This window comes from Amblyomma americanum, chromosome 10, assembly GCF_052857255.1.
Source record: "Amblyomma americanum isolate KBUSLIRL-KWMA chromosome 10, ASM5285725v1, whole genome shotgun sequence".
NCBI classification, from domain to species: domain Eukaryota; kingdom Metazoa; phylum Arthropoda; class Arachnida; order Ixodida; family Ixodidae; genus Amblyomma; species Amblyomma americanum.
The window spans coordinates 131,623,512-131,650,551 of record NC_135506.1 but is presented as its reverse complement, the minus strand read 5'-3'; the positions used below and the strand labels follow the sequence as shown (position 1 = coordinate 131,650,551).

Here is a 27,040-nt window from a genome sequence, read left to right as displayed (position 1 = left end):
GCTGGGCTTTACGTCTCCAGGAGTTTGATATTCAGATCATTTGTCGCTCTGGCCGGAGCACTCTGACGCCGACGCCCTTTTCGTTCAACGCACCCATGCGATTCCACCTCTGGCCTTGTCTGTGCCTACGATTTCTCGCCGTTCGACATCCATGATATGCTCTCTGAACAACTGAAGGATCCTTGGATCACCTCGCTGCTCACCTTCCTGAACAATTCCTCGCCGCATTCTTCGTCCCAGACCCTTCGCCGCCAAGCCCACCATTTTGCAGTTCGTGATGGCCTCTTATACTGCCGTAACTACCTCTCCAACGGGTGGAAGTGGCTGTTGGTGATACCTCGACACCTCCGTGCTGCCATCTGCGCCTCTTTCCATGCAGATGCACAATGCGCCCACGCCGGTGTACTGAAAATGTATGCTCGCCTTCGCCTGCGATATTACTGGCGAGGTATGCTCCACTTCATACACCAGAAAATGGCTGCAAACATCGTGCAAGAACCCTCCCCACCCCACCGCTGCTCCTTTGCAGCCGTTACCCTGCCCTGGCCGACCCTGTGACTGCGTCGGCACCATAGGTAGGCGAACTCATTCATGAGTGGAGTCACCTGGGCTCACTCACGTTCAGATCATGATCTGAGTCGTGAGTGAGTCCAGACTCACATTTAGATCATGATCTCAGTTGTGAGTGAGCCCGGACTCACGTTCAGATCATGATCTGAGCTGTGATTGAGCCCGGCCTCACATTCACATGATGATCTGAGTCATGAGTGAGTCCGAACTCACATTCAGATCGTGATCTGAGTCATGAGTGAGTCCGAACTCACATTCAGATCGTGATCTGAGTCATTGCGAGTCCGGGCTCACATTCAGATCATGATCTGAGTCTTGGTGAGTCCGAGCTCACATTCAGATCACAATCAGTCGTGGTCAGTCCAGTCGAGTCTAATCGAGATGATGATGAAAAGCAATTTCATTGTTTCCTGATATGCAATTTATGTGGCTGTTGCACTCTAGATTATTAAAACACGGGAAAAGTTTATTGGCCGATGCGCTTGGTCTCGGTTGATATTATCTGTGTCTGGCTGTAGTTCTTTTGCTGTTTCTTAATTCGTTGCAAAACGCATGCAGCGGCCTCACATCTTCGCGTCCCATGAAGGGCAGCTACAGGCCTCTAGGCTAGCTGCAGTTAAGAGCTCATCGTATCGCAGTGTTAACATTTTTTGCATTTTAACTTTAAGCAAGTCATTAGGTCTGAACTTTACCCATTTTTGTTACCCATAGCGCCATATTTCAGACCTTTAATTCTTTCTTTTTTATGCATGCAATGTCCCAAGACATACTCCATCTGGACACACGATGAGAAGGCTAGACCTTATCTGGCAGAAAAGAAATTATACATGTGAATGTCGAAACTAAATGCGGATTTCTTTTTTCTTTGATTATTACTGGCCATACCATAGTAATGGAAAGGCAAAAATTAGTCTTACATTTACAGTGCAGCACAAAATCGACCAAACCCTGAACCAAATCGATATGAAGACAAGCACGGGCAAATATTTCTTGCAAACCATTTATTCGCTCGCTTCTCCTGTTCCTCAGTGACTGGCATATCTTTAAGTTTCCATTGTAGGGCCCAAAGTGACCGAAAGAAGGAAAGCGATGATGTGAAGGTGCAGGACGGTAGATGGCTGGTTTTTTTTCTTCTGGTTAGGGATCGTTTGAATGTGCCAAGATTCTAGTAAGAGGCTTTTTTGGTAATTTGCTACGGTCCCGAGGATGGTGCTTTATTATTCAAAGTCGATTCTATGGTCCGAGTCCTCGGAATGTTCGGCTATCCGATTGTGCTCACTTGCGAAGTCGCCAACGACTTTTTTGTGTTGCCATATGGACAAGTTGCAGAATATTGAGCGCGCTCCAAATGAAAACCCTCGTTCACAGACGAAATGTTCACAGGAGGGCAAGACCATCTCCGCAATGAATGGAAACAAGTCTGAAGGAATCCCTCCTCCTCCCTGAGGTAGAAAACCCCCTCACTGAGATAGCAAAGCAGACCAAGCTCAAGCAAAGTTCTCCAGAGGGTGTTTTCACATGACTTGATGTACATGTAAACAGTGGCGTGTCTCCTCCGTGAGATACACTAGGAAATACGATGCACCCCTGTCATATTCATTTATTCATGTAAACATGGCTAGGGATTACACAAAAGGGAAAGTACTCACCGCCGCTGTGATTTTGCCTTCAGTTGAATCGCTCGCGTCTACACAATCAGGTGGGACAGCAAGGTGTGGCCGGAAGCAGCAGTTCATTGCCGATTAAGTATGCGACCAATGCAGCGAAACAACGTCCACCTCCCAAGTCCCTGACAAAAACTGAGAGACAAGCAGTGCTCTCGCATTTACGCATCACAACAAGAATTGCTGAGGTGCCCACATAATTTTAACTAGGAGGCCTGTTTTCGGAGGTGAGCCTCGCCTCTCTCTGACCTGCAGAACTGTGCGAACTGCACCGCTCGGTGAAGCTTGGACCCAACGTGTTTGGTGGGCTGATCACACCCTAGAAGGCACAATTTTTGCTCACGTCCATGAAGTGCGGATAAGAAAGAAAACGGCAGAGGATACAACCCTGACAATGAGGCTAAACTATATCCTCCAGATGGGATCCATTAATAGATAATAAGGGAGAAGGATCGCAGAGGAGAAAAGCTGTGTAATAGAAAAATTAGTTTATAACAACAACTGTATATAGCAGTAATGTAACTAACAGTAGCGTAGCAGTTCAAAAGTCCCCACGGAAGGCTCTCGCTGCTCTTGAGAGCGGCGTAATATATGGTTCAAGCATAGAAACAGCCCAATTGAAAGGCTTGATAGTAGAATTAATTCTGGAGAGAGGGTAGCACAACATAGAAACAAAAAAGGCAAAAATATTGAAACACCAAAAGCCGCATTTATCTATGTTCTAAAAGTTGCCCAAAATCATCAATGAATTCTAGAGCACGAAACCATAAAAAAAAGTATAGTACAGGTGCCATAGTTACCACATGTAAATGTTCTTTCAGACGAGCAACATAGGTTGTTGGGCGTAAAGCCGATTCAGCTGTCCGATGAGTGAGCTTGTAGAAGTTGTGAGTCAAGGAGACACTGGCTGAGTACTGAGTTGAAATGGGCGAGTGAGCCTGAATGAATGAGTGCAGATGAATCGTGAGACAAGATGAGTGAGTCCGCATGAGTGAGCCCAGATGAGTCGTGAGTTGAAATGAATAAGCCCAGGTAAGTCGTGAGTCGAAATGAGTGAGTCCAAATGAGTCGTGAGTTGAAATGACTGAGTGAGCCTAGATGGGTCGTGAGTCTGAGTGAGCTCGTAGGTTGACCAAACTTATGTGAATGAGCCTGAGTGAGCACTAATGATTTTGCCAAGGGATGCTCGGCATTATCTTTATGGCCCACTTCCAAGCACCTCGGCTAACCACTCGGTCATCGTGGCCACTGACCATCTCACACGTTACGCCGAAACGTCGGCTCTACAATCTGCCAGTGCAAACGATGCCACTTCCTTCATCCTACACAGTTTTGTTCTCCGTCACGGCGCTCCGAAAGAACTGCTAAGTGACCGCGGCCGTGTTTTTCTCTTGGACGCCGTCGAGGCCCTCCTAAAGCAATGATAAATTGTTCATCGCTCCACCAGTGCCTATCACCCCCAAACCAACGGCATGACTGAGCGGTTCAAACACACACTCAGTGACATGCTCGCCATGTATGTTACATCGCCCACTCTGACAGGAACCAAGTACTCCCTTTTGCCACGTACACTACAGCCACGCAGACAACAATGGGGTTTTCTCCTTTCCCTTATATGGCCGGGAGAGCCTACATCCACCATGGACACCATCCTTCCCCATCGCCCTGAGCCTTCCGAGACCACATCACTCTCCGACGCTCACCTGTATGCCGAAGAATGCCGGCAACTTGCCCGCTCTTTCACTACACAGCTCCAACGGCATCAGAAGCACCGTCGGGATTCCTCGGACACTCCCGCGTCATACCCATCTGGAGCTCTCGTTTGGCTCTGGGTGCCTTCCTCCACTCCAGGCCTCGCCATGAATCTGCTTTTTCGCTATCACGGGCCTTACTGTGTCGTGCAACAAACTTCTCCCGTGAATTACCTCGTTGAGCCACTCGCCCCCTCCTAGGGCCATCGTCACTGGGGGCGCGAAACTGTGCATGTCCAGCACCTCAAGCCTTATTATGATCTGCCCATGCTTTCCTCCCCGTAAGTCACCAAGATGGCTCCTTTTCCGGCGGGGACGTAACTGTAATGGGACCGACCGGCAGCAGTTCAAGCAGTTCAGCGAAGAGGCAGACGAAGTGCAGCAAGGATTTTAAGTGATGCCCGTGTGTCCGTCGTGCCGCTCTTCGACCAATGCCCACCAAACTGCGATTCGAATAAACACCTTTACGGTATGTGTATTTGTTGCTGCTCAGCTCTTTTCTACTATACTATACTCTCTGTACACTATTTTACTTCTGGAAAGGAAGATGTATCGATATGTAACATGTTACACAGTGGCCATCTGGCCACACTGGCCAGACCCACGGGGTGTAAAAGGAAGTGCAACGCAGCAGAGGTGGTTCTTTGCATATCAGTCATGGTGTCAACGTCTTGGCATCCCAAGCAGATACTACTTCGTTAAATAGAGGAAAAAATACATGCATTTCAATAGAACCAAGAAATGAAATGAAAAAGGTTTGTTGCATCATGAACTTCGTTATATCGAGGTTCAACTGTAGCCGGGTGCAACTTAATAAAAAAAAAACAGCTGGTAGCAATAGGCCAAGGTGCACGGTGTCCTGTATTACTCCACTCTCCAATAACAGCAGTAAACGATTGGCTTATGGTTTATGGGGCCGTTACGTCCCAAAGCGACTAAGGTTATGAGGGACGCTGTAGTGAAGGGCTCCTGAAATTTCAACCACTTGGAGTTCTTTAACGTGCACCGACATCACATAGTACACAGAACTCTAGAATTTTGCCTCCATCAAAATTCAACCACCACAGCCGGGATCGACCCCACGTCTTTCGGGTCAGCAGCCGAGTGCCATAACCAGAGCCACAGCGGCAGCTAAGAGTAGTAAACGAAATCATCATTTTTAATGCTTGACTGTATCGAACAGCGAAGCAGCATCAAAATTTTACAGCTCATAATTTTTTTCTCACGATTAGTTTTTTGTTAAGGTGCCAAGAAATGCTCTGACAATGGACTACTTTTTTCTTGTGGAGAAATTCTGTGTGGCGGTCCTGGAGGTGGGTGGAGCTTCACTGCGGACTTAAGATGTATTCAACTATAGTCTGCAAGTTTGTCTGGATAATGCATACTTCTAGTCTGCAAGTTTTTCTGGATGACCTCTGCATCTAATTGGCTTGGCACTGGAAGTGAGGCCCACCTGAGTGGTTCAGCACCAGCCGTATGTTCCTCCTGCATGTGCTTGACGAGGGCCACCTTGAAGCCAAACTGGCGGCCGCACACGTCACACGGAAAGGGCTTCTCGCCTGTGTGGCGGCGCATGTGTGTCGCCAGGTTTGACTTGTGGTTGAAGCGGCGGCCGCACAGCAGACATGGGAATGGACGCTCGCCCGTGTGCGTGCGCTGGTGGCGCTCAAACCCCACCCGGTCACCCGCCACAAATGGGCACTGGTCGCACGGGAACATCCGACGGCGTCCTCCAGTTCCTGCAAGAATCCCCCCTCCCATCATCACTGCACAGCCGCACTGCCCAACTGTTTGACCCACAGCACTCTGCTGCCCTCTCCAACACACACGTCTCTCTTACGCTAACTGGGACTTTCGCAAGCCTGTCTTCTTGCAGGCATATGCGTGTCTCCACAATACGTATTCCCTCTCATGCAGAGGTAAGTTCCAAGACCCAAAAACACCTGTCTGAAGCAGGGTGCTGCAAAGCAAATGAAGTCTAATCTTGTCAACACTGGTTTGCGGGGGGTAAGGTGCTTCTGCCCGGGTGGTTCTCATATCTATCCGGCTGTGCTCTGGCACAAAATGGCATTTTTCTGGACCAGTTGGTATGAATCCATGATTTGGGCCAGCATGAACTTTGGGACGCGCCTTTTCATTAAAGTTGTTAATCAGCAGTGTGTTCCGTGTTCCACGTGTCTCTCTTCGTTTGTGTCCCAATGTTCATGCTGGCCCAAATCATGGACTCTCGCACAAGTGTTATGAGTAAAAAATACCTGCTTCAGGATTTTGCTTTATAGCCTCTGTACAGCATTGCTCGGGCACACCAGAGAAGTGTGACTGGGTGCCTGCATTCAGCTTGTGCTGTGTTTGCAACAAGCGTGGACCCCTGTAGCTACAAAATCATGACAATAATCAAAAGCAGCACGAGCATTCGAGACTGACAAGGAGACTGATTAACCCATATATGCCAGAACTTTAAAAATAAAAAAAATAAATTTATAGGAATTGTTTATTTCACTTCAGAATTAAGAATCATCCTTTCATTGAAGGAAACATTTTCCTCAATATCAACTCTTCATGACACTAGGCAAATTCGCTACCTGTTACATGTGGTAAAACTTCAAACATTTCATATCAACTTTAAAATCACATTTTTCATCACGAACGCTGGTTCTATTACGGCAATGTGGAAAATTATTTGTTTTTCTTGAATATTCACGATGTAGTTGATGGGGTCGAATCTAAACAATGGCAACCAGATAAGGCCGGCTCATCTTTCTGAATGCACTGCACAAAACTGAACGTACATAACACAACCCTTGCACAGGAAAAGTTTAAACCTTTTGAGCCTACGCTAGGGGGCGCAAGCTTTTGCAGAATGAACTTTTAAAATTACTGCCCAAAAGGAGGTGTCCTACCTGTAGGACACTAGGCATATATGAGCCAATACTAGGTGGTTCATAACTGCATCTCAACCACCTGCTTAAGTAGGGGAGACGTTTGCAGCAGCACAGGTTACTGGCAGCCATAGTTAGCATACAAGATTCTCTACATTTGAAAGGCCGTAATATTTAACGCTTTCCAAAAGTACAGGCTACACGCTGAAGCGAAACTGCAGCTTCACTATGCGAACTCAAGTATCGCTTTCCCAGTGCAATAAATCTCATGTCTGTACCATTCAAAACAATGAGAACTTCAAGATATATTAATGTCCCACAGCTTATCAAACATGTGAAGTTTTAGAGTGATGCCAACAAAACTAGTGATGCCAAGATGAAAATTAAATTTTACCATATTTACACATACATAATGTGACCACAAATATAACGCAAGGGGGAAGTTTGAGACGTCACACAGAAGGAAAAGAAATTGAAACTATAATGCGACCTCAGCCTGTTCGAGCCAACTACAGTCGAAGACATGGAAAAAATGCAGATGGCATTCAAGACTACAGAAGCAACGGATACGTCGGCATTAGATACTCTTAGCGTAGCATGTACTGCAACCACTGCCTGCATACCCTGAGCCACCACTGCACATGTGCAGATTGCCCTGAGGCCATCAACAGCACACATGCCTGCTACGCTAGGGGCCAATCAGCGCTGCACAGTGGTGGGGCACGGTAAGCAATAAGAGTAGCGGCACCCGCTGTGTTAGCGGTATCTATTATTTGAAGGCAACCCTTCAGACATGTGCACAAAGCCATCGAGCATAGCAAAGGCTCTGACACGTTAAGAGATGCAGTCTCCCAGCTAGCGGCAGCCGTCAATGCCACCATGCCACCTCTGCATCATGTTTGGTGCTGCCTGGTCCTGTGCCTCTTCACCCTCCTTTCTTTTTTCCACTCCAGTGGATTCTTTCAGTGCCTCCTCTTTCTCAACGGTCTGTGCAGGCTTCTTTAGACCTTAAGGTTGTTGAACAGTTTGTTTCTCGTAGCAATTCACGAGTCTTGTGGTGAAAGTCGCTGCAGCTATCCTCAGTGGCGATAAATAAAAAATTGCGTTATATTTGTACACTGGTTTCGAATACAATAGAGGATGCATACTGAAACCAACGAATTGGAGAAAAAAAAACTCGCGTTATACTTGTGTAAATATGGGATTTTTTTTTCACCTCACACAATTTCTCTACAATGGCATATACAATGTAACATATGCACATCCGTGTTCCTCAAAATTACGAAAGGAAAAAAGCAAATTTATAACTCAGGATTGCCTGGAATCAGGCTGCACAGAAAAGTAAAACCAGTCGAGTCTGCAAAGTGAGCAAACACTCCCTTGATGTGAGAACTTTTTTCCAATCCTGATAAGCTAGGTCTGGTGTGTCGAGAGAACGGCAAGGTCAAAGGCTCTAGAGCGAACAGTAACTGCAGCAACACAAATTACTCCAACATGAACTAAGAAGCTGTTTCACAGTGCACTGCAATAACAAGAACACCTGCAAGACATTAACATGAGTCACAATTGCATGGGCGGCCCAATGCTGCAGCACTGGATGCAAGACACTTGCAGCCCAGTTATGGCCACAGAGAACCTGTTGGTAGTGTGCGCATGTGGTGTCTCTTTCTTGTCTGTGTCCTGATTTACGCAGCCGTTCATTTAATTTCATTTTAACCTATCACATTTCAACCACTGTGCAGTCAGGCTAGGGCAAGAACAACCATTTCAACTTGAGACAAACCTAGTATATAAGTACCCAGGAGATACTAACTTTTAGCAGGCTGTGTGATGATACACCTTTCGAAGTGATAAATTTGGAAAAGACTAACCACTCTGCTGACACTGCCAATCAGACTAAGGCATACTAAAATTGCTGGCTACAGTCGTTGCACAAGGCGGCAACGTTAAAATGGGTTACTGCAGAAAAGACTACAATGCGGGCCAGCCATTCACAGCACACACACATGCGAGCAACATATGACACAACAAAAACAATGGCACAGAGCAGCAAAGTTGCTCCAGACGATGGCTGCACGGCAGATGCCTGGTCCAAGCTTTCCACTAAGCACACAGGTCCTCGCTGGAAGAGAGCCAACATCAATGTGTCAGTTAGTGGAAGTGAGGCGCTTGCAAGCATTTCCATCAGCAGTGAAGACCAGTGTGCAAAAGATGAAACACATGCTGACAGAGCTCAAGCACTTGCTGAGCCACTGTGGTGGCTAAGTAGTATGGTGCTTGACTGCAGTCCTGAAAGATGCGGGTTTTATCATAGCTGCGGCGGTCGAATTTCGATGGAGGCAAAATTTTAGAGGCCGATATACTGTGCAATGTCAGTGCACGCGTTGAAGAACCCCCGGTGGTTGAAATTATCCGGAGCCCTCTACTGTGGTGTCCCTCATAGCCCGAGTCGTTTTGAGACGTTAAACCCATAAAACCAATCAAGCACTTGCTGCAAAAGACACCCCAACAGCACTTTAGCCAAGAGCACTGCTTCCCAGTCAAATGTACAGAGCAACTTCAGTGAAAATGAAAACACATTGCAGCATGGTGTCATGCAACAAATCCTTACCCCTAACCACAATACCTATGCCACTGTGTAGGTCACTGCTCGAATTCACTAACACAAGACAGGAATTTTAACTTGTTCATGCCTTCCCAAGTTTACATGAATACTGTCTAAGGTTGCACAACAGAAAGCATGCACTGCGCATAACATGGCTACACCACCCACAAAGCAAGCAGCAATAAGCATGTTAGAATGCTATCAATACTGCACAAAGCACAAAACTCTTAGGCGATCCTCAGTGTTGTAGCTGCGATGGGCGAAGCAGAGGCAGAGCAACTAAGCATGTTTATTCTGCATGCTGGGCCGTACAGAAGGGACTAACCATGAATGATCTGCTCGCACACCTTTTCAACCAGACAACAGCACCCCCTCAGCATTGCATCATCCCACGCCAGTCAGTCCCATGTCGATCATGTGACACTACAGTTTGAATTAGGACAGCCGAGGTTGACACACTAAAGTTCGTTATATCTGAAATGACATACTTAGGTTCCTTACATCCGAGGTGAAACACGAAAGTATGTTACATCGCAGGTTAACACAATAAAGTTTGTTACACCCAAGGTGACATATTAAGGTTCGTCATCATATCTGAGGTAGTATACCTACAGATGGTGGTCGCCATTTCCACCTGCAATAACCCCTTTTCTAATCCTAATGCATTAATTAATAAAGGCACAACATGACCAGAAATAAATTCACTACTTACACAGTATGCAAGCAACAGACTTACAGGCATGCCAGTAACAGAGAAGGTCCTTGCAGCCACTCCTATCAATCACGAGGAGGACTGAGAAGACAGACACCAGGCAGACTCATTTTCTTTTAGGTTTACATGGACGAGTATGACACGCCAGATCCATAATAATGGCGTACTGATTAATTCATTCACAGATTTGCTACCCTAAACTTTAAAATCTATGATTTGTTTGTGTACGAATCCTTTCCGTCAATTTTTCTTTCGCAGTTCACATGCGCTAGATTTTATGCAATAATACGACTTCAATTCAAAGTTATTCTTCAAACTTACCCAGTCTGTATTGTCACCACATTACAAGAGTTATTTTAAATAAGTGCAGTTTACTTATTTACAACATACCATAAGACTTATTAAATACAGTTTTCAGCACTGTGAAAACTAAGTTGCTGATACCTCACATTGTCTGCTTTTGATTAGCAAGCAGAAAATTTAAATTTATTAACTCTAAAACTCGTTCTTTTTCATCACTGTCATAACTTTGCCATGCCTAGGCAGTATATTAATAACTATGCAAGTGACTCTGCCAATTCTTACAAGTACTTAAACATCCATGTTTCCCGGGATTTACCTAACTTCGACTGACCACCATCATCAGCAGCAGCAGCCCGACGCCCACTGCAGGGCAAAGGCCTCTGCCACGTCTCTCCAATTCATCATCATCATCAGCCTGACCACACCTACTGCAGGGCAAAGTCCTCTCCCATGTCTCTCCAATTAACCCTGTCCTTTGCCAGCTGCGCACACCACATCCCTGCAAAATTCTTAATCCCATCCACCCACCTAATCTTCTGCTGTCCCCTGCTACACTTGCCTTCTCTTGGAATCCACTCCGTTACCCTTAAGGACCAGCAGTTATCTTTTCTTTGCATTACATGCGCTGCGCAGGCCCATTTCTTCCTCTTGATTACGACTAGGATGTCATAAACACGCATTTGTTCCCTCACCCACTCTGCCCACTTCTGGTCTATTAACGGTACCGTGACACAATGAAAAAATTGTGCAAAAGGAACATCATCATGATGTCATCATGAACGTACACCAACTTGCCCAACTTTCTGCACTGCTTAGCATGTCACCCACATAACTAACTCCGCAAACAGTTTCCTTGATCACCTTCGGCACAACCTCCCTTTGGCACCATTTTCATAAAGCAGTGATCCACAAAACATTAATCCGGTCAAATCTCGAATCTGTCCAGCTTGGAATTGCTCACTAGACTAACCTGGTCACTACTACTGAGTCACTTCAGAATTGTGCCGCCAGATTTAGCTCATATGACTGCTCTTATCACACCAGCATCTCAGGGATAAAATGTCAATGGCATACACCTACACTTCTGTCCCATCGTAGAACATCTTAACTCTGGTTATTTTACAAGTTCTTTAGCAACACTCTAGCAATCAATAAAAGGATCGCACAAAAACCTCCCATTTCACACCATAGCCACCCTAATGAGCCCGCACCCCAAAAGTGGAGCAATCATGTTTCTTGCAGATCACCCATGACAAGAATGGCCTTCCGACCTGAGTGGCGGCAATTATCGACCTTTGATTCTTCAAAAGTGCCATAGATTAAGCAAATCTATAAGTCTGAACCATTGTCCATCGCCTGAAATCATGCATATTCTTTCTTCCTGCTGTTGTTACATCAACCCCTAATGTAATGTCCCGCACAGGGGCCCCAGAGGAATAGCAAATAAACAAATCTGCACTGTCGCTAACCAAACAAGAGAACAGAAGCGAAAATGGAAATGCATTAGTGAACAATAAATTTGTCATTAAACATGCTAGTTTTCCTATGGCATCAAGAATACCACAAAAAGGTTTGCTGTTCAAGCTGTTTATATTCGTACCCCTAGAACATTGAGTCAGTGTGTCCAAAGGCCTTGCTCCAGTGACCGAAGCAGTCTAGGAAAGTAAAAGCCTGCACTATCAGAGGAGTGTTTGTTCAATGCTTGTTATTCATGACATGGCTTAATTTGAGGATATGTCCAAAAAGCAATTTTTAGAAGCCAGAGGCCAAAACAAAGGTACTGATCAGGCAATGATTTGAGATCATGTATCAAGCACTACCCATGCTAACTATGTCCTGCTCCAAGGCTCTTGTAACGACAGTGTTCAAGTGTACAAAGGAGGCAGGTCTTGCATGCATGCGAAGTGGTGCATAGAAGACTGACAGTTCACACGACAAAATAATTCTAATAGATGAAAAAAACAATCTCATTTAGTGAAGTTCTTTTTTTTTCTGTACAACTGTCATTTCCATGTTGTGTGAAATATTGAGTAAAAAAACTTGGCACTTTGTGCCTCGTACAAAAACGAGCACTTATATCAAACTGTCGTTTGCTGCAAAAAAAAAAGCATGCCAAAACCTCTGAATTATGGAAATTTTTGCTCAACTCAACTTGTACCTCAATTAGAAGTGAAAAAATTGCGATTTTTGTCTCGAATTGTGGAAAAAACAAGGCCCAAAAATGAAGAGCCCTAGTTATACATTGTAAGAGCGGTCACCTGTCTGCCAAAATCTGTGCTGATTTTTTTCTCTGGTACATGCTGTGCTAAAAAAAACTGGATTTGCTTTCCATGGTTAGCTGCTTTCATGGTTTCTTGGGCAGTGCAACTTCAGGCCACACCAAGTAAAGGATTTTGAAAAGCCCAGGGACAGAGATGCACAAGAAAAAGTGGGAGACATTTTTTTTATGTTTGCCAGGGTACAAAGAGGTGCAGGCTGGTTATTAAATTTTGTACTGTACTTGAAGTTTCCTGCCCTTTTGCGCAGTCATATGGCTAAGGTGGTTTCATAAGATCGTCATCTTCTGTTTTGTCAAGTTTGCGCTGCCTTCTTTGCAGAACATAATCTTTCCTTTTTATTGTACACCCCGATTCCACAATGCCTGCATGACTGTTGAGGTTTCGACTGTTGAGGTGTCGACTTAGTCAAATACTTTTACGAAAGCCTGCCTGATCATTAGGTTGATTGAAGTCGAAGGCTGTCCTCACTCCATAATTGATAACCTTAGCAAATATTGTGTACGCAAGAGACAGTAAGCCGATTGGTTTGTAATTTCTCAAGTCCTTGATGTTTCCTTTCTGATGGATAAAGATGATGACATTGTTGACATTAAAGATGACATTGCTCCAAGATTCTGGTGCAGTCAAGACCTTGAGGTGTTGCATATGTAGAAGGCAACTTTTTCTAGAACAATCTCCCCTCCGTCCTTCAACAGACCTGCTGTTGCCTGGTCCTCACCAGCTGCTTTCTCCCATTGGATTGGCCCTAACGCTTTCTTTACTTCCTGTTTCATTACTGTCAGGGTGTCCCATTTCTGTGTGCTACTGCCTGTCTCGTTAATGTCTTTATTACATTGACTATTGTATAGATTTGTGCAGAACTCTTCGGCTACTTTGTCCTATCTATATTGCCAATGACATTGCCCTCTTGTCTCTTAGAGCCAACTTTTTGGACTATAGTTGACCAGCATGTCAAAATGCATTGGTGTTTGATCAGGGTTGTCTATCTATTCAAAGCTGTAGCCGTGCTGGCGTCGCAGCCTGATGACTTAACACTGAAATGAAACTAACTTCTATTCAATGTCTTCTGGAGGCCTCTGACACACTGAAGTCTGGCGGCGGAGTGAGAACCCCCGACGGTTTATGTAATGCTTTACCCAGCCTTTGCTTGCTTTGAAAATTGTGTGAATAATCCCACGCTCAAGGGCCAATTCCCTAGCTGGCTTTCATCTGCATCATCTCGACGGTGACGACGACACATCTGCTCCTGACCTCATTCACATACCAAGCCAAGTCTTCCTCGAGTTCTGCATAGTGCCCACGCTGTGGTCCCGCAAAGGCTTTTTAAGAACTTGAACACGAAGCCAAACTGCTGGCGTTTCGTAGCCACCTGCACGCATTCACCTCTGAAACGCCAATGCACCTCAGTGCTACCAGGTTGTTCCCAGTCTCGTTCGCAACTGAAATAACTTTTCGCTTTAACTGTGCCAAATAATGGAGCCTGGTTTCACTCCTCATGAAACAATGAAGTGCAATTACATGCACAAATCACGCCGCTCACATCCACATCCGCAAAAAAAAGGAGGCGCGAACGAAGCAATCAACATGGCACGGAGACTCCTGTGCTAGCGCTGATTTCGGGGCGCGTGACATCATTTCGAATCAATCACTTGAAGCCGCTCCGCTTCTTTCTTCGACTCTTCCTTCTCTTTCGTTTCTTCACACCTTGAGTGGAGAGAGCACGCGGGCAGCAGAAAAGTAAGGAAAGATCAGTCCGTGCGACAAAAGAAAAAAGCTTACGTGAGAAGTGCACAGGAGGCTATGGTGGTAGCCTGGTGACAAAAAAGGGCGTGGTTGCTGTGGTCTCCCGAAATGCACTGGAGGTCGGCCGCGTCTCTTACGGCTTGATTGGGTAGCGGCCGCCGTTCTGTCATTCTCAACGTCGTCTTTGAGAATGCCAGAACAGCAGCCGCTACCCATTCGTGTCCTAGGGGACGCGGACAACCTTGAGAGGATTTCGGGAGACCATGGCAACCACGGTTCAAAGAGAACGACAGAACAGTCGCCGCTACCCGGTCAAGCCCTAGGGGATGCAGGCGACCTTCAGTGGATTTCGGGAGACCACGGCAACCAAGGCCATTTCTCTTTTGTCGCCAGGCTACCATCGTAGCCTCTTGTGCGCTTCTCGCGTAAGCTTTTTTCGATGTAAGGACTGATCTTCCCTCTTCAACCTGGTTTCTCAGACAGCCCTGAATCTAAGACAACCCCCCCCCCCCCCCAAACCGTGCACCGTATTTTTGAAAAAAAAAAAAAGTCCTCTTAGGTTTGCGCGAATACGGTACATCTACCCTGATTGCTATCAACTACCAAGGAAGATTCCTTTCACACGCACAAGCTATGAAGCTATGGCTGCCATCGCAATGATTACTCTCTCCCCTGCAAACTTAATGATTTTGTGAAGCAACACATAGATGTAATGGCACTGAAAAAAAGCAATATTAAAGAGTAATTTCTGTAACAAACTTGTATGCGTATTATAACTAGGCTAACGGCAAGAGATCAAGAAAGGATCAGACAGGATGGAGCGCGGAACTTCCACTGAGTGCTACTTCAGACACACGCCACATTTATACAGTCGTCGTAATCACACCTGGAAAGTAACAAGCAACGATGTGATGTTTCTGAAGTAAAACTCAGTTGACGTTCCTCACACGCTCCATGTCGTCTGGTTCTTGCATTGTCCCTTGTTGTTCGCACAGTTACAATATGCATACAAGTTCGAACCACCAACTAGCCTGCCTTTCCCTGTTATTTCTGTAACGAACCGTAGTTGTATTTAGAGACTGATTTTGTTTTGGTTGTTTTTACATGCTGATTTCCGCTGATGTTTTCCGCATTGCGCCCAGTTTTAGAGTGTAAATTAAAGCCATTGCAATCCTGTCATTGCTGTCTGGGTGGTTGGAGCCCTGTCAAGCTGCTACTGTGCAGCTTTTTCTACTGCCCCCTTTTTTGCCATTATTTATTTATTTACAATACCCCTAAAGGTATTCCTGCGAGGGTATTACATAGGGAGGGGGGCAATATAAGCATATAAATAAAAATACGGCACAGGCAATTGAAATAAAACAAATAATGCATGTAATAACAAAGTATGAAATAAAGCTAGTATTGTACACAAATAAAACAACAAACAATGCAAAATAAAATACTCAGTAATACTATAATGCACATAATGCAAGAAAACACAAAATCTATTAGTCCATGGTTTGCTTTAACAAGTGCTGAAAGCATTTTAAGTTAACCTCAGTAGCTATGTGTGATGGCAGGTTGTTCCAGTCTATTATGGTGTGAGGAATGAATGATTTTGTGCAAAGCGATGAACGGCACATTATGAGTTTTATTTTGTTACCGTGGTCACGGCGAGGAAAGACTGCAGGGGGTGGAAAAAGAAGTCATTGTGGAGGGTGGGATGATGATGATACAATTCGTGGAATAAGGTTAGATGAGTGAAATGGTATCGACATGAAAGTGGTTCCAACTTGGCGCGTTGTTTTAATGCTGTGACACCGGTGAAGTGAGTAGCAGCATCTTTTTTTTGGTGAAAACAAATTTGATTTTATTGATTGACTGATTCTATGAACTTGAAACCTGTGCAACGGACAGGACAGAGAAAAAAAAAAGAAGCGCACATCGCGGTGGTTTACTGTGCCAGCGCCCCCTTCCCTTTTCAAGAATCCAACACACTGCCACAAACGCATAATCACCTTGTGATTCTGTGACAAGGTGAGTGCGCGTTTGAGGCAATGTTTGCCTGGCGAGTATGCACGTTCTTGTTGAAAAGAGAAGGAGGAGCTGGCACAGTGCACAGTGAACAAGAGACAGGTGCAATCCTGTAATTTTTTTGCGTCCTGCCCTTGCACAGTTTTAAGTTCATAGAATGTCATACTAACTCCACCACTGCACTCTTCTGCACCTAAGCACAAACACGGGGCCACAAAGAAAAGCTAGCTGCCACGGTGGCTCAGTGGTTACGGTGCTCAACTGCTGAAACAAGAAACGAGGGTTCGATCCTGGCTACAAAGGTTGCATTTCGATGGAGGTGAATTGCTAGAGGCTCACGTGCCGTACGATGCAAGTGCATGTTGAAGAACACCATGTGGTCGAAATTATCCAGAGCCCTCCACTATGGCGCCTCTCATAGCCTGAGTCGCTTTGGGAAGTTACAATCCCACCAACGAACAAAAAAACAAAGAAAAGCTAGCTTTCCTCTGCAGCCGCACTGGAGTGGATGTTAACACTAAATTAAAGATGAAGTGCACTGAACTAAAACCTGCCACTGAACAATTCTTCCCAGCCGTGAAGTACTCAATCAAGACAGCAATACTGTAAGTAGAGTATAACAGCTGTATGCTACTGGTACTCACCTATGGGCAGCAACATGGGGCCGACTGGAAGGATTCAACTTAAATTGAAGGCAACGCAGTGAGCTATGAAAACGAAAATGGAAGGTGTAATGTTAAGACATGGGGGCAGAGCACAGGGGTCAGGCAACAAACGTCGGTCAATGACATCGTGGTCAAAATCCACAAGAAGGATTGAGCTTGGGCAGGGCATGTAATGTGAAACGAAGATAACCAATGGTCCTTAAGGGTAACGGATTGGATTCCAAGAGAGGACAAGCGCAGCAGGGGGTGGCAGAAAGTTAGGAGAGCAGATGAGATTAAGAAGTTAACCGGGATAAGGTGGCCATGCCTGGCACAGGACAGGGTTAACTGGAGTTATTTTGGAGTGGCCTTTGTCCCGCAGTAGACAATGTTAGGCTGGTTATGATGACTGTGTCACCAGTGGCAATTGGTGGTAGCACTGACAAGCCCTGCTTGTTGCGGGCACCCGCAATGGTTCCAGGCACTGGCGGTGATGACTCACACCAAAACAATCAGAGTGTCCAACCAATCATGCCCGTCCACTCAGTTTGCTTCGCATGGTACCAGAACTGTCTTTGGAGTACCCCATCACGTTTCAGGCACTGCCTCCTAGTGACACTCATGGCAAGTAGTAAAAGGCAACTTCAAGGTGATTTTGCAGGCTCAGCTCCACAATACTTAATCTGCTCAGCAGGCCTCTCCAGTGCAATTTTCCACTCCATAGAACAAGCAAGTAGGCCTGCATTTACCAGCATATTAGACAAGAGCACAAGGAAAAGAAAAACAATGGGATGGGTGCCAACAACCAACGCTTGTCCCGTCATCCCGCATTCCTTTTTGGCCCTTTGCAATACAATTTCTCAGCACCACAATCAAACCAGTTGCTATGGCATTAAGCACTTCTGACAACAGAGACCTGGGTTGGCAACAATTGTGGATAAGGGTTAAAGGAGGATACTTAAGTTATCTGCAATTTGCTGGCGATAAATTGCAAAGTATGACCAATGACTTAGACAGGCAAAGCAGAACAGTGGGTCTAAAGATGAATATGCAGAGCACAAAAGTAATGCTCAGCAGTCTTGGAAGGGAACAGCAGTTTATAGTTGGTAGCAAGGTGCTGGAAGTGGTAAGGGAATACCAAGGGAATACGTCTACTTAGGGCAGGTAGTGACGGCAGGTACAGAGCATGACAGCAGAAATATTAGGATAAGAATGTGGTGGAGCGCATTTTGCAGATTCTCTCAGATCATAAATAGCAGTTTACTAATATCCCTCACGAGAAAAGTATATAACAGCTGCGTCTTACTGGTACTCACCTGTGGAGCAGGAACGTGGAAGCAAACGAAAAGGGTTCAGCTTATGTTAAGGACAACGCAGTGAGCTATGAAAAGAAAAATGATAGGTGCAATGTAAAGAGACAGGAAGAGGGCAGTGGGTCAGGGAACAAACGTGGGTTAATGACCTCATTATCAAAATCAAGAGGAAGAAATGGGCTTTGGCAGGGCATGTACTGCGAAGGCAAGATAACCGCTGGTCCTTAAGGGTAACGAACTGGATTCCAAGAGAAGGCAGGCCTAGTAGCAGAGGGAGGCAGGTGTGGTGATGAGATTATATAAAGGCAGTGGGAATAAGGCGGCCGCAGAAAACAAAGGACAAGGTTAATCGGAGATACGTGGGGAAAGCCTCTGTTTTGATGAGGTTCACTGGTCACTGACCAAGGTCAACAAAAAATGACGTTTCGGGAGCGCTACGGCTCCCTTGTTCACAATGAGCAACCAGCTGGACGTCCCGGGCTTTTTGTAGCGGTTACTATCGTTTTGAGGCATTTCGCGTAGATAGGGTGCAACGTGCCGCCATTCTTATTTATTGTGTTGGGCGGCACGTTGCACCCTATCTACGCGAAATGCCTCAAAACGATAGTAACCGCTACAAAAAGCCCGGGACGTCCAGCTGGTTGCTCATTGTGAACAAGGGAGCCGTAGCGCTCCCGAAACGTCATTTTTGTTGACCTTGGTCAGTGACCAGTGAACCTCATCAAGCCATGATTCCTGACCAGACGGTATGCCGTCGAACCCTCGACTAGAAAAGCCTCTGTCCAGAGTTATGCTGCTGCTGATGATGACAACCAGTGCAGCTGATGCCCAAGGAATGAATGCAGGTCCCACTGCTGTACCCGGCCGTGGATTGTAGTTCTAGGAGTGATGCCAGTGCCAACACAGCTGCCCTTAGCTGCTATACCTTCAGAGTGAGACCAAAGCCACAAGGCAAGTGAAAACGTCACTGCAGTAGCTTGGTTCCCAGCGCAATATAGCTGGCACCAGAGCAAAATTCAGAGCCAATCAACAACTCAATTTTGTCTGAAAACGTGCCACAAATTTGATTCTCCAGGTGTTCTTTCTCTTGCTCCAGTGTACGTCCAGATCAACGCCTGCCCAAAGACTGCCAGCAGCCATGGTGCACGTTAGCCATGTTAGCTTCCCTACGGTCTTCCCATTGACTACGCTGCTGCCTTGATCGGCTCCAATCTTGCGTGCAGCCCTGCAAAAGAACACACAACACCATGAGTGGCCCTCAGATAGCAACTCTAGTCTTTTCATGAATATTCAAGGTGACTGGCATCACATTTTCTAAAGTGACTTCTCCTAGGCACCATGAACCACTTTTATTACGCAGTCTAAAATAATTTTAAAGGTGCAAAAACAACAAAACAGAATAAAAATCTGAGCTTCCACCTGTGTTTCGTGTGCTTCGGCAAAAACATTACTTGTAAAACTATTAACCATGCACCACATGTCTAAGGTTGCATCGTGAAGCAGTAACTCTATTCATGACATGACTGAATACAAGCCTGAGAATTACCTAAAGAAAAAACAAGCTGAAGGACGCAGGCACATTGAGGGACACAGGATGACACTGAGAACTATCGCGCAGCATAAAAACACAGTTAACAAAACAAACGCAATGTGAAAAACACTGCATTCCTGGAAGAAATAAAGAAGTGAGGTGTAAGAAAGGGTCACCATTATAACTTAATAGTGTAGAACAAAACATTACATGGCCGAATAATGCGACATAAATTATCAAAAGAGTGCCAGCAGAGAGAGTTTCGTTGGAATAAGTGAACCTTGAAAAACACCTAGCATTGCCTTTTAAGAGGGGACGCGGCTTTGAAATCCCAAAGAATGGCAAAAACATTTCATTTTTTCATAATTGTTGTATCTGCTTGTACGCTTAGTTTGTTATGCGGTCCCAAAGTTTCACTGCTGAAATCGACCGGAAAGCAATCTAAAAAAAGTGTTTTGTGAACCACGATGGCTGTTTTTGTGGGGAAAAACTCGAACAATTAGTGCTTTTTCCCCGTTATGATTTTCTGCCCAGATGCTCACTGTGTCGAGCAGATTTCTTCATGACTGTTTAACCTATTTTGACCCAGTTTGTTTTCTTGCACTCCTAGGGCAACAGCAAATGTCAAGACATTCTTTGTTTTCAAATTTCAGAGTTCTGAGCTTCCTGTATGAAATTTTCTTCATACTATAGGTGTTAAAAAACACTGCATCACTAAGATTCAAAACCAAAATTTGTGCCTTGCGAAAAAAAATTCAAAGAATTTCTTGAACTGTAGCATGCCAATAGGAATGCAATGAACAGTGAACCAGCCTTCTGCCACACTTTCTTATACCCTTGTCACATGGCATTCCTTGAACTCCTTTTCAGCAAAGGCACCTTTTTTCACCGAAGGAGCGAAAGCTTAAAGGAGGAGCGACACTGGTACACAGTGCAGCCTAAAGGCGGAACAGTTGTTAAGGTTTAGCACCCGCTGCTGTGCTTGAGCCGGCTGAAGTGAGTGGGAAATTCTGTTCATTCGTTGAGCTCAGACAATTTTTTAAATTCTGATTGCTTCCTTAAAAGAACTGCAAGAGCTGCTCTTATCAGCAGCAGCAGGTTTTGAGCATTGCCTTGGCCACCAGGGGCACTCGGTGTTGCTGCAACACTTTCACAGTCTTGAAATCTGGGCATAAAATATAAGCACCCGTACAAAAAGCAAAGCCAGACAAACCTTTCATATCTTTAAAAGATGTTTTCAAACACTGTTGGCTATATCTATCTTTTTATTGCTTTTACTTTTTGACGTTGGATGGCACTGCGATCGTAGCCTTTTGACGGCCTCACAATTGGTCTCCAAAGGTCTCTGACGTGCACCTTAGCCTCCAAGGCCCCTAGCGGCAAAGGCGCAACATTTGTGCTGTGTAGCTGCACTCCTTACGCCTTTGGATATAAGGACCTGATTCTCAAAGGCCTTGGCGGCCTTTGTTGCACCCTGTGTTGTTTGTGCGCTTTGTCTTGTCGCCTGCTTCAGTTCCGTCCTGTTTTGCGGTTTTGCTCCTTCCCTTATGGCGCGGTTCAGGTGTCCAACGATATATGAGACAGATACTGCGCCATTTCCTTTCCCCCAAAACCAATTATTATTATTATTATTATCCTCACGATGTCCTACCAACTGGCCTACAAACAAGTCCTAAATTTGCGGTGCTCATGTGACAGGGGTATTAAATCTGCAGCCTCTGCATAAGGTTCAAAAGATGTCAGACACTAATTTTCAGGACATATAACCGTGAAATTTTGTGGAAGCAGTCATGAATTTATTTCTGATATGCTCAAAAAATATCACATAAACACATCAAGAAATAAGAAAATTTTTGCTTGCAGCCTCGTCCCCCCTCAAATTAAAGCCTTTTCGTTAGACTCCCAAGTTTTTGCCCCATAAGCAAACACTGTCAAAGAAAAACTGCTTATACTTCCTTTTTGAGGAATAGTGGCAAGCTGCTATTCATAACCAGAGAGCACCTGCGAATGCAGTCCAGCCCGTTCTTATTTTCCTACGTACTTCACTCTCATGGTCCAGGTCTGTGGTCACCACCTGCCATAAGTAGAGATGCATTCCTTTACCATTTAGAATGCTTGCTGAACTCAACTCTTGTTCCCTTCCCAAATTGTCCCACATTACTTTAGGTTCTTTATATTAATTTTTTGTCCCATCGTTCTACTTTTCCCATCTAGATTTCCTAATCATGCTCAGCAATTCATCCCCTGAGGTGCGTAGCAGGGCAATGTCATCAGCAGATTGGAGATCATAAGTTATTCTCTATTACCTTTTTGTCCCCCAAGCTTCCCAGTATAGTTATCTGAATAACGCCCGAGGTTAAAAGTAGTGAAGAGATCGTGACTCCCTGCATGACACGCTTCCTGATTGGGTGAACTCATATTTTCTAGCGCTTAGTGAACACAAGGGACAAGAACACAAATACACAGGACGTACGCTAGTCTTCAACTGGCGTTTATTCGAAAAAACATTCAATATAAGACATCTCAATTGCTGATATTCACACACGCGCAGTAGCAACGCCACATTTCAAGAACAACAATTCTTTTTTTGATAGATAAACAGATGAGGTGCTGACACATTTTGAACCTTCTTTATCAATGCACATAGCTTCGAAAATTTCCCGTTCCGATTGCGTTTTTAGTGTTCCTAGAATACTTGTTTCATGCAAGATTGGTGTGCAGGGTACAGAGTTAGGGTCGCCAGGGTACCGTTCGATGAGACAGCGTTTGCAGTGCACCGAGAGATTCCCCCCCGCCGATATGGATTCTGTTGCCAAGCGGAGCTCTCTCAGCCTTTCACTAACGCGTCTTCCTGATTGCCCAATATAAGCCTTGCCACAAGTGAGCGGGATTTTATAGACAACACCGATTTTGCATGGTACAAACTTCCTTTGGTGGTTCATAGTGCACATTGGCTTCCTTGCTTCGCTGTTCACGAGTGGGCACAAGCGCACTAGTTTCTTCGGGGCAGTCAAAACAAGATCGATGCCACACTTTTTCGCCACCTCTTTTAGACGGTGCGACATGTTGTGAACATGAGGCATAGCCACAAGCTGAGTCCGCCGCTGGGGATCGTCACGGTTTTGTTGCCTCCCAGTTCTTCTTGCCTCCCACACTTTCTGTGATGCAATGCTCGCACGACTTATTGAGAGCAGCGCGGAAGGAATTCATGGCAATACCCCTTTTTACAAGTTTAGAGTGTGCTGATTGATAACTGAGAATTTCTTTTTTTGTTCTCGGCTGATACATCCAGCAAACTTTTCAAACCTAATGCATATATCAAGGAACTGCAGCCTCTCGTCATTTGGGATTTTTGTTATAAAGGCTAGACCCAGGCTACAGGAATTAAAAACATCAAGCACATTTTTCACCACATCGTTCGGTTTGTCAGACTGTGTTAGATTCATTACTACAAGGTAGTCATCAACATATCTAAAAATGCGTTTAACTCTGTCAGTGTTAATCCGCGCGACAATGCGTTGGTCAATGTATGCTAAAAAGACAGAACTAAGAACGGGGGCGATGCAGGACCCGATGCAAATGCCATCCTTTTGTACATATTCTGCACCTTCATGCTTTATGACAGTCGATGACAGGTAAAATGAAACAAGGTTTAAAAACCTTTCAATTGACATGCCAGTAGAATTCTGAAATGACAAAGGGTTTCCACTTTCAATATAGCCGCGCAACGCAATCAAGATTTCCCCCTGCGGCATCGAGTAAAAAAGCTCTTTTACATCTACTGAAAAGGCAAAATTAACGTGCCTAGAATCTTTGTGGTTCTTAAGATAGTCCACTACTTCATTAGAATTAGTAACCAGAAACGGGTCCTCAATTTTAAGAGACTTAATTTCTCTTGCAAGAATCTAGAAAGGACGCCTTGCCATGACCCTTTCTCCGTTAGAATTGTCCTCAGTGGCACATCCTCCTTATAAGTTTTCGTGGAGAAGGAATAGCTTAATCCCACTTCCTTACTGGCACCTATCTTTTTGCCTAAATTATCCAGTCCCTTCTCTTTACATAACCTTAATGCCTGTTCTTTCGCTTTCTGGCTGGTCACCATCGGAGCTTCAAAGTTCTTACTTAATGCCATTTTTACCTTTTCATTGTACACACTGTTTGACATGACCACAAATCCTCCCTCCTTATCCGTTACTAGAAGCTTCAGATTGTTAGTTCTTAGATACTGAATAGCATCTTTGATGGGTTCAGTCACATTTTTCTGAGTTCCTTTTTGCCTCATAAGGCAATCAAGGCCTTCGGAAATGCACCATCCCTTGTCATCGTCCTGTGCTTTGCTGGAAATCCTTCTCACTGCTGACAGTTGCTCGACAGAAGTCATGTTGGGCTCCGTGCAGAACTTCGGACCGTAGTTTATTGGGGATTTTATCCCTTTCATTGTGGAGAAATATGGTTGCTATGCAGTTCTTGTGGCCACTAATACATATTCCTCTTCACCCTGGCTATGCAATACCTGCACGGTCGTTTCTGGGCACAGTTTATTATTTATTTTAGCAATGTCATTCAAGTATTGCTGTTAACACTCCGATTAAGCTTGTTAATGATAATTACTCTCTTATTCAAGTCAACCTTCATCTGTTTATAGATGAATGTGCTCTATATTAGAAGTGTTTTCAATGCTGATGATCAGCTTTAACTATATGATCTGGTTTCTTCTTCACCACTGGAGCAGGACAAGAAAATAACTTTTGAAACGCAGTGATAAAGTTGTTTGTCAATAAGAAACAGCATTAGGAATTCACGCATGGCAGCATGGAACACAGCCTTGAGAGTGTGCATGAATTCTGGTGCACTATAATACTCCTTTCATGTACAACGGCTAATTAGCCAAGTTGGGTAATACAAGTGTGTCCTATCCTTTCTTGTCTGTCGTCGTTGCACGCTGCTCCGTAGCAATGAATCCCTTGATGTACAGTGGCCCATGGGCTCTTAAAATTTTAATTGTAAGTAATGAACTGGCTTATCAATATCCTACAAAAAATTAATACAGACGACTGTTTCTCCGCTGCACCCATGCCATTCGTTAGTCGTTATGAGCGTGTAACATCTAGATTCTGGATGATGTAAGGACGGCGCGAAAAGAACAAGGACAAAAGAGGCATAAGAACACAACAAGACATCTAGAACAGGTTCATTTAGCATTGCGCACACATTTCAGTTATGACATGCATACGGCGCTGTTTGTAAAGCGATTTTTTTTTTAATTCACCGGTTCACCATGACAGCGCTCCGCTCGTGCTGCCTCAGTCGGCAGCATAAAATTTCTTCCTGGAATACTGCGTACTGAAAATGAGAACGTCCTCAATAATTCAGCAATGCAATATTGAAATTGATCACCGAAACCCCGACGCACGAGTTTACGGCGACGGCTCTGCCAAAAGCACAAAGCCACCGCAAACACAGCGTCGGACGCATTCAACCGTAGAAGCACTGCTCAACACAACTTCCACAGCCCCACAATACTGTGGGATATTAGAAAATTACGAGCATCACAGGGATAGAAAGGGAAATCGCGCGACGAAGTGTTTAGGCGCGCATGCAGGGCTGTGTTCAAACTCACATGGGAATGATGGAGCGACGACTTCCTTCTTGCACACAATCGCGGTACACGATCCATCCAACGTACTACACACAGTTTCTGCATCGGCTAGTTTCACTGCTCGAAATATCGTCATTGGCACTATGTCGCGCTCAGGTAGCTTCCAGTGAAACGTTCCCAAAACAGGCTCAACAACGTCTTTCTGCGTCGTTAGCATAACCTCCTTGATTCCATGCACGGTGAAAGAAAAGAAATCCCGCTGTGCTGACTGCAGGTGACGGTGGCCTGATGCATTACAGCCTGATGCATTACAGAGGTGCATGCACCTTCGCGGTAAAGCCAGAACGACGCCGCCTTCGCGCAATAAATCCGCGAGGTTGGCGAGGTGCCTATGAAGTGATGGGACGGAGCTTCCTCCAGCCACGTGACCTAGACTTAAGCGCGTGATTTGAACGGTGCCGGCAGATGCGTGAAGCATGGGCGCCAAGCCCGCCGCCAGCATTTACTCCTCGTTGTAACGCTAGGGCCTATGGAACATTTAAGATTGTGACGTGTCGGCAAGCCGATAAAGACAGGACTGCATGACAGATGGCCATGGCACGCTTTAATGGCGGCGGGCCTAGCGCGAGCGCTCCGTGCCGCGCCACTGCCAAATTGGTCGTCTCCAGACACTACCTAGGGCGATCGTCCCGAATGCGCGAACTAGAAGGATGGCAGTGACGATGAAACGTAAGACGATGGGCGTGACAGAAGCGATGAACACTGAAGATAAGACGTGGGGCTTACCGTCAGGATGAAAGCGATGAGATTATGAGATGAGCACTGGCCCACAAAGCTTCCGGCACACGGGTCACCTTCAGCTGACGACCGAGGACCATGGGCGTACCAAACGGCATGGGCAGGGGGGCTGTGCTCACGTATCTCGGGTCAGTCGGGTGGCTTAGGGTCTGGTCTGTAGTATCAGTTCGTCGTGTCTTGTGGTCGGGGCGGTGGGCGAGGCGGGCTGGGGCACAGCCGGACGGTGCAGACTAGGAACACAAGGCCGACGACCACAGCAGACGCAGCACGCCGAATCTCAAGGACCAGTGAGGCGATGATTACCCAGCACCTCACGCCAAATGTCACGTGACGGCAGAAGACAGGCTATATGACAGATGGCTGTGGCACAATATTGGTTCGTTGGCCTCAGATAAAGCTGGCACATACCCACTACGGTGGAGTGGCCAAAACACTGGCGGTTAATTGCTGGATACAGGAGAGTGTTTTGATGGGGAAAGGAGTAGTAATAGTATAGTGGCGATGGGCCTAGCGCGAGCGCTTCGTGCCGTGCCACTGCCCACTTTGTCGTCTTCTAGTCCGTGACTATATATATATATATATATATATATATATATATATATATATATATATATATATATATATATATATATA

The 27,040-nt window shown here is 45.4% G+C and overlaps 1 protein-coding gene across 10 annotated transcripts in view; it reads right to left on the bottom strand.

The window, feature by feature from the left end:
- LOC144107420 (uncharacterized) overlaps positions 1-26,028 on the bottom strand; it is an 83,265-nt gene extending 57,237 nt beyond the window's left edge. For 4 of the 10 annotated variants that reach the window (XM_077640417.1, XM_077640412.1, XM_077640415.1 and 1 more), the window contains exon 1: positions 5,439-9,968. In XM_077640417.1, the coding sequence (XP_077496543.1) occupies positions 5,439-5,749 (311 nt within the window). In that variant the 5' untranslated portion in view covers positions 5,750-9,968. Of the gene's footprint in view, positions 1-2,219; positions 2,292-5,438; positions 9,969-17,166; positions 18,948-19,535; positions 19,705-22,051; positions 22,085-25,630 lie in introns of those variants that run through there. The other 6 variants (XM_077640409.1, XM_077640411.1, XM_077640410.1 and 3 more) reach the window with 4 other exon arrangements.
- Positions 26,029-27,040: the final 1,012 nt, after the last annotated feature.